The following is an 8712-nucleotide window of genomic DNA, read 5'->3' as shown; positions in this document are numbered from 1 at the left end:
GTCCTTGTCCAACAGTGTCTGGAAAGCAACATGGTGGCTGTTCCTCCTCTATATCTGCCCCCCCCCCAATTTAATTGTGAATAAGTCCAAGAACAGGTATGAAACCTCATGGGAAACTTTGCCCTGTCACTCCTCCTAACACTACTTCACTGAAATCTCCTTGCTTCCACTACTCTCAAATCTGAAACATGCTGAAGAAGCTTCACATACTATTTCATCTCTTTTTCTGTGGTGTTAAATGAACCCTCCTAAATCAATCTTCTCTCATTTCCAAACAGGGGAATGACATGCAGGGCAGGAAACAAATTCTTGTTTGGGGTTTTTATAAAAAGCAAAATATTTTTAATTAACAAACATCCCTCTTGTTTACAACATTTGTTTTCATTGACCTCGTGAAAGTTAGTTCTGACTTATGGCAATACCCAGGTAATTAAAATCCATATTGAAGTTTGAAAAGTAAGACTGAGCAACATATATATATGTGTGTGTGTTTTAATATATCATTTTCAACAGTCATTCAACTTAAGTTACATCTTATACAATTTTTTGGGACTTCCGTCAACCACATCTGAAAATTTTCCATTTTTTCCACTTAATTTCCATTTCTTAATTTCACTATTGCTATTAATTATCTTATCTATTGACTCTCTCATCATAACCTTCCTTACAATATTTCATATATTCCTTCTTACAAAACTTCTTGTAGTCCTACTAGCGCAATGTGTTGATTACAGTTGCTTTTCAAATAGTTCACATATTTCTTCCAGTCTTCTGAGATTCTCTGGTCCCGCAGGTTTCTAATCCTTCCTGTCATCTTGTCTAATTCTGCATAGTCCATTAATTTCGTCTGCCTTTCTTCTTTCGTCGGTAATTCTTCTTGTTTCCATTTCTGTGCCAACAGTACAATTGCTGCTGTTGTTGCATATAAAAACAGTTTTTTGTCCTGTCTGTTAATATCATCACTTACAATACCAAGTAAAAATGCTTCTGGTTTTTTAAAAAATGTATGTTTCAACATTTTTTTCATCTCATTATATATCATTTCCCAGAAGCTTTTTACTTTTTTACATTCCCATCACATGTGGTAAAAAGTTCCTTCTTTTTCTTTACATTTCCAACATTTATTATTTCTCTTATACATTTTAGCTAACTTCACTGGTGTAATATACCATCTACACATCATTTTCATCACATTTTCTTTCAGGGCATTACATGCTGTAAATTTTATTCCTTCTTTCCACAATATCTCCCAATCTTCTAACTGTATATTATATCCAAAATCTTTGGCCCAATGTATCATAACTGACTTTACTTCTTCATCTTTCAAATGAAATTCCAAAGTAGTTTATACATTTCGGACAGTATTTTACAGTTCTTGTTTCTAAGACTTAAAAGAAAATGGATTTGATGATAAAATGAGAAAGCTATTTCACACTCATAGCTTCTAATAGAGATAACCACCATGGTGGTTTACGTTCTAATAGGTTTTTATACCTATCCCATGTTTCAAATAGAGATCTTTGGAATATATGGTTACCAAATCCTTTATGGACTTTTGATTTCTTATACCATAAATATGCGTGCCAACCAAATCTATTATCATAACCCTCCAAATCCAACAACTCTGTATCTTCTAACAACATCCATTCCTTTAACCAACAGAGGCATGCCGCTTCATAATATAACTTCAGGTCTGGCAGAGTGAAGTCCCCTCTTTCTTTAACATCTGTTAACAACTTATATTGAATTCTTGGTTTCTTCCCCTGCCAGATATATATTGAAATTGTCTTCTGCCATTCCTTAAAAATTGCTGCCCCCTTGATTATTGGAATTGATTGAAATAAAAATAACATCTTTGGTAGCACATTCATTTTATTCACAGAAATCCTTCCCCAAAATGACAATTTCATCCTCTCCCATACTTCCAGATCTCTTTTAATTCCATTCCACACTGGTGTATAATTATTTTGTAAGTCTATATTCTTTGATGTTAACCATATCCCTAAATTTTTGACTTTTTAAATCACTTCTATACCGAACTGTTGCTGCAACATATCTACCAAATCTTGTTTCATATTTTTGACTAACATTTTAGTCTTCTTTTTATTCAATTTAAAACCTGCTATTTGCCCAAATTGTTCTATCTCCTCAATAACCGCTTTGGTACTGGTTAGTGGTTCTTCTAATGTTAATACCAAGTCATCTGCAAAGGCTTAAGACTGAGCAACATCTAATTACATTCACCAAGCTGCATTAGTTGTTCCTGTAATGAGGGGGCATAAAATGGGATTGCACCACCCATAATGAAACATAGTATATGTGCTGTCTTCATAATGTATTGCAGGTTACGTTAGAGCACCTGGAATTTTCTAAACTTTAAGGAGAAATTTGATCAAGGCAGGCAATTCCTCTGCACACATGTCTTTTCTAAGTAAATGGAGAAGTCTTTGAAGGTGAGGGGGGAGTGTCATGTGAGCACTGGAGCTCTCTTGCCTGAAAATAATTGGTGGGGCAGAACTAGCGGTTTGTCCAAAAATTCTTGAATTCTCCATCCATTAACTTGCATCCAAAAATTATCAAATGGAAAGATAATTTCAGTGAGATTCTCATGGGTGGATGGTAGGCTTTCTGATGCACTTACCTTACATGTGAGGTGGCCAAAGGGTGTTTAGCCAACATTCCCCCAACCTCTTATTTCTCTACTCCCAATTAGACTTTGTGAACCCAGCCATAAGGTCATTTTAGGAAATTAACAGTAGATTATTTCTCTATCACCAGCACAGGTATTGGATTTTAGTTGTACAGTACAGAAATAATTAAAGCTACCACCAGTTTTGAATAATAAATCCTTTGCGGTGTTTATACTGAAAAAATGAGCTTTGGAACTGACTAGATTTCCAATTTACTTTGAGTGTTCAGGATTTTGATATGCAGGTCCTTACTGATGGAGAGACTTTTAGATTTTTGTTGCTACTTTTATTGCTAGCTATCATGCACACACTCAGAGCAATTGATGGTCACTCAGTCGCTCATTGCAAGTGATTTGTTTCAGTCAAGGAGACTCTTGTTTTGGAGAAGATCTATATGGGATAAACACATGCCACTTGCTGTCGATTCCTCCAGCGTTTGATGATACAGAAGGAGGATGCTAATTTGCAGATCTCCTCTCGAAAGTCTCCCCCAGCCAGGAAACAGAAGAGAGGGTTGATGCAGGTGTTCAGGCTGCAGATAGCCATCTCCACAAGGAACAAGGTGTCGGCATGCTGAATAGACTGGGTTGCAGAAGGCCGTACAGCTCTCAGGAGGATGCAAGTGTTTCGTGAGACGTGGTAGGGGAAGTAGAGAAGAGCAAAAACGACCAAGGCTGAATACATGAGCTTGGTGAGTTTCTCCCTTTTCTGAAAGCGCTGGAGGCCAGTATCTTGGAGTTTCCTAACGCTGCTGCAATAGCAGTAACAAATAGCAGTGAAAGGAAGTAAGCACCCTGCAACTGAGCAGCTCACAGACAGGGGGAGGGTTATATAGGTAGAGCTGGAAAATACATAGAGGGAGCAAATTGTTTTGTTGTTTGGGCAGGCCTGGGTGCCTGCAACATAAACAACTGGCAGGCTAACCAATCCTGTAACTGTCCAGATGGAAGAAGAAATCAGCAGGGAGTGTTGTTTGTTTAATACCCACAGGGACTTCAGAGGGTGGACAATGGCCAAGTACCTGTCCATGCCCAGGCAGGTGACAAAATGGATGCTGCAGTAATAGCACAGGTGATAGGCAGTCCGTATAATCTTGCAGAAGCTCTCTCCAAAGGTCCAGTGCAGCTGGTTTAGGTGATAGTAGATCAGGAAGGGAAGGGTTAAGATCCACATGATATCAGCAAACACCAAGTTGCAGAGGAAAACTGTGCTCCTGTTCCAGCGCTTCATGCGGAAAGCAAGGATCCAAATGATGGGGACGTTGAGCAGCAATCCCGCAACCAGGATGAAAAGGAAGGTTCCAGGGATTAGAGTCCTTTGGATGGTGTCTAAGAGGGTGTCAGTACTTCCACAAAAGTCTGCTTCTGGTTTCTGCCAAAAGTAAACATGGGGAAAATGACTCCTATTTTGCTCAGAAGAATCTCTCAGTATTGTAAGAGGAAAATGGCTACAGACCTAACTACCTTACTTGGGACTTAAAAACATTTAAGCAAGCACTGTTTTATGCACTCAATTTCATCAGTTGTTGAATGTACCACCAGTTGCCAATCTGCATGTGTGAATGAATTTTCACAGATCAAAATTTCATATTACTTATTTCCAGAGGGGTAGCTGTGCTAAGTCTCTAACAGCAAAAGCAACGAAGAATCTCATGACACCTTAAAGATTAACAAATCTACTATGGCTTTGTTAGACTTAAGATGCAGCTGACAGTCTTGAGTCCATGAAAGTTTATGCTACAACAATTATGCTAATCTTTCAGATGCCACAAGATTCTTTGTCATTTTACTCAGTAAGTCACATTAAAAAAATAATAATTCAGCAACGTTTACACATCCAACTACCAGTTATCAAGTGTTGAGTAATCAAGAGTAATGAAGCGATGTACATGCAAGTAAGTGTAAATTGGCTAATGTCTAGGAAATTGAATGTGAAGCTGGAAGATCAAGGAGGTCCAGTCTGTGAAATAAGCAGCATCAATCCACAGCATGGAAAACAGTATGAAAAATGACAGTGTTTATAAATATCTCATCACTGATAGTTCTCCCTGGGCTAGAAATTATGATCAAACATAGTTATAATCAATAACGTAAGTCTCAGAAATCTCTGTTATTCTAAGAACAACAACACCAAGTCCAGCAAAACAACAACACTAAAAATAGTCTTACCTGGCTAGATGTCTGTTCCATAATCCTTACATGTATTATGCTGATTTCATAATGCTCTCTGTGCCGTTAATTATTCATTTACCAGAATGATTGGCCAACTTCCTGAAATGACAGATGTGCAAGGGATGTTGCTGCTGTTATAGCTCTATGCCTGGGTAGGAGTAGATGAGAGACAGGAGGGGAGTATTTGGTTATGCGGTGTGCAAATTTAAAGCTGTTTTGCTTTCCCAAAGGTAGCGAATCTCATATACTGGGGAGTCGGGACTTCTCTGGATTTCTTCAGCTTCTTGACTGATGCAGAAAAAATATCAGAGGAAGAAAGAAGTGGTGGGGAGGGAGCATTTTAAAACAATAAACCAGTTGCACATTCTGGTTCTCCTTTTAAATACTTATATGGTTGGCTACTTTCTCATACATTACTGTAGCCAATACTGTTTTATTTTAATTATTTTTATTAGCTCTTTTGAAAGAACATATATATTTAGCATAATAATATAGGATTCCATTATGTGTTATTTATGTTTGGAATGAGGCTTTTAAAAAAGAAATATCATGATTTATTTATTCATTTCATTTATCTCCTGCCTTCCAAGGAGCTCCAATACATGGTTCCCCCATTTTTCATCATCACTACTCTGGGAGGTAGGTCAGTCTAAGAGATAATGACTGGCCCAAGGTTATCCAGTTAATTTCATGGCTGAGCAGGGATTTGAACCTGGGTCTTTCAAGTTTTAGTCCAAAATTTGAATCGCTACATCCACTGACTCCTGGATTCCATCTCTTCATCTTCATCTAGGTATTGTAAGGTAAAGGTAAAGGGACCCTTGACCATTAGGTCCAGTCATGACCGACTCTGGGGTTGCGGCGCTCATCTCGGTTTATTGGCCGAGGGAGCTGGCGTGCAGCTTCCGGGTTATCTGGCCAGCATGACTAAGCCACTTCTGGCGAACCAGAGCAGCACATGGAAATGTTGTTTACCTTCCCACTGGAGCGGTACCTATTTATCTACTTGCACTTTGACGTGCTTTTGAACTGCTAGGTTGGCAGGAGCAGGGACCGAGCAACAGGAGCTCACCCCGTCGTGGGGATTTGAACCGCCGACCTTCCGATCGGCAAGTCCTAGGCTCTGTGGTTTAACCCACAGCACCACCCGCGTCCCTCTTGGTACTGTACCATAATTGTACTGAACCCAGAATGGAGCTATGCAGAGAGGCATGACAGCAGCTTTGTTCTCAGAAGCTCTCGCAGAGTTTATAAGACCAAGTAAATGGCATTCAACCTGGGATACAGGTGAGGACCAAACCAACATCGTGCCTCTTTGCTGTGATTGAGGAACAGAGGCAGGATTGCTCCTGGCTCTAATAGTGTTCCTGTGTGGGTACCATAGAAAGTTGCCATTCACTCCAATGGAGACAAAGTCCCTGCTGTTATGCAGGTACAACCTGAGCTGCCCCCAACAGGAGTCCCACTGAAAGTGAAATACATAGACCGCAAAGAGATATACTGTGGTCTCCCAAATACATCTTCAGCACATAGTCCCATTCTCTCTCAGTCGCTATTACATGGATACTGACTTCCACTAGTTACTGAATATTCAAGTTCCTGTGTCTGATTAATTCTTCCCTTGCTGACATGGAACACTGCTGGCCTGAATGTCACAAGATGTCAGTGGCGTCCCATTGCTGACAGAGGGGGAGAGCTTGGAGAGACAGGAGGAGGTAATGAGGCAGGAATGTGGAACAAAGGAGGAGCAGCCAAGTTGCAGTAGATGCCTGAGCTCTGAGAACAAGGGGAAGGAAGGGGGGAGTTCCAGGGAGAAGACACAAACTGACAGTTTAAGCTTGGACTCAGAGGGAGGGCCACCGGAAATAGCCTATCCCAAGACGCGTAGGCTCTCAAAAATTAATGAGCGGCGTGAACAGGAAAGGAAGTGTAAGTGGGGCTTTGAAAGTGGGAAGAGGAAGGGGCGGAACTCAGACTTGGCAACAGCTAATTTGGAAGCAGACACTGAATGACTGAGCTCCAGAGTGATTTGTGTGTTTTGAGCAATAAACCTGAGTTAATTGCTGCCGGAGTTGTCTTGTTTCTGTGGGAGAGACCCAACCATTACACAAGAACTACATCACTTTTGGTTTGGTTCCCCTCTTCCCCTGCTTTTTTACATTGCCCACGAACATATCTCGTCGTAGTGGCGTCACAGGGGGACCAGCGTGCGCTAATGGTTTTTGCAAAAGGGGAACTTGTGTAAGGTGGAACACCGAGACCAAAAGTGGGTGTTTTGTTTGAAAAGCATGACGGCTTTTAATAATTTCCAAGTGATGTTGGCAGACTAGGTTGTGTCCACATAGGATAACAAATCTGCTGTTTTACTCATGGATGGGCAACAACAAAACATGTGCCTCTGAAAGAATATATTGTGCAGTGATGGAAAGCACACAGTACCAGTTTCCTTGTTCTATTGAAAGTTCCAACAAGTGGGGTGTTTTGCTTTGTTTTAATTCAGCTGCATGACAGCTGCCTGCCTACACAGCTGAACTAAATGAGGTGAAAGGAATTCGTGATTTCCACCACTCCTCCACATGCATGTTCATTTCATGGAAATTTGTGATACACAGTTCTCCATGCCATGCTTGACACAGTGCGGTAAATAATAAAAAATCCTCTTTCCTTATGGGTTGTTTAGGATAAATGCCTTTGTGCCTGTGCATGATGCAACCAAAAATTATAACTCTGTATCGAGTACTCTCCTGCACCCCCACAATCAATGGTGCTGGTAAGTAATGGGACTTAATAGTCCTATATCCCCATTTGTGTGTGCGTGTGTAATTTTTATTAAATCTTCTATTTTACAATTAAAAATATTCATTAAACAACCTTAAAATGTCAGGGACTTCCCTTCTTCTCTTTCCATGGTTCAGTTTGCACATATAAATCTCTGCATATTTTACATTAACTAAACCATTCCGTATTCCATGAATACGTACATCAAAACTTGTTTACACTGTTGAATTTATCTCAAAGCTGCAAATGTTTTCAAGTGTAGAGTTTGCTCCCATATATTCAAGAAACATTTCCCAATCTTCTTTAAACGTATGTTCTTTTTGTTCTCTTATTCAATATGTTAGGTCAGCAAGCTGCACATATTCCATCAGTTTAAACTGCCATTTTTCTTTAGTTGGAACCTCGCTCGTTTTCCATTTTGGGGCTAACAAAACATGGGCCACAGTACAGTGGTACCTCGGGTTACATATGCTTCAGGTTACAGACGCTTCAGGTTACAGACACTTCAGGTTACAGACTCCGATAACCCAGAAATAATACCTCGGATTAAGAACTTTGCTTCAGGATGAGAACAGAAATCGTGCTCCGGCGGCGCGGCGGCAGCAGGAGGCCCCATTAGCTAAAGTGGTCTTCAGGTTAAGAACAGTTTCAAGTTAAGAACAGACCTCCGGAATGAATTAAGTACTTAACCTGAGGTACCACTGTAGTGGTATACATAAATAGCCTTTTTTGACACATTGGAATTTCCATCTGAATTATCCTCAACAAAAAGGACAAAAAGGCAAGTACTTTTCAACATTTTTTTCAATTCATTATAAATTATTTCCCAATACTTTTTTACCGGCCCACCACATATGAAAGAACCTACCCTCAACCTCATTGCATCTCCAACACTTATCTGATTCAGGCTTATACATCTTAGCAAGTCTAAAAGTAAAGGGACCCCTGACCATTAGGTCCAGTCGTGGCCGACTCTGGGGTTGCGACGCTCATCTCACTTTATTGGTCAAGGGAGCCGGCATACAGCTTCCAGGTCATGTGGCCAGCATGACTAAGCTGCTTCTGGTGAACCT

At 40.2% G+C, this 8712-nt stretch overlaps 1 protein-coding gene across 1 annotated transcript; it reads right to left on the bottom strand.

Annotated features, from left to right (window-relative positions):
- Positions 1 to 306: 306 nt before the first annotated feature.
- Positions 307 to 5121, bottom strand: LOC307223383 (P2Y purinoceptor 1-like). Its single transcript, XM_079989350.1, has 2 exons — positions 4859 to 5121; positions 307 to 4061 (listed from the first exon to the last, which is right to left on the bottom strand). The coding sequence occupies exons 1-2, from the start codon at positions 4877 to 4879 to the stop codon at positions 3081 to 3083; spliced, it is 1002 nt and encodes a 333-aa protein (XP_079845476.1). The 5' UTR covers positions 4880 to 5121; the 3' UTR covers positions 307 to 3080.
- Positions 5122 to 8712: the final 3591 nt, after the last annotated feature.

The sequence above is a fragment of the Podarcis cretensis genome (assembly GCF_951804945.1).
Source record: "Podarcis cretensis genome assembly, chromosome: 1".
In the NCBI taxonomy this organism is placed as follows: domain Eukaryota; kingdom Metazoa; phylum Chordata; class Lepidosauria; order Squamata; family Lacertidae; genus Podarcis; species Podarcis cretensis.
This window is presented reverse-complemented; position numbering and strand designations above follow the sequence as displayed.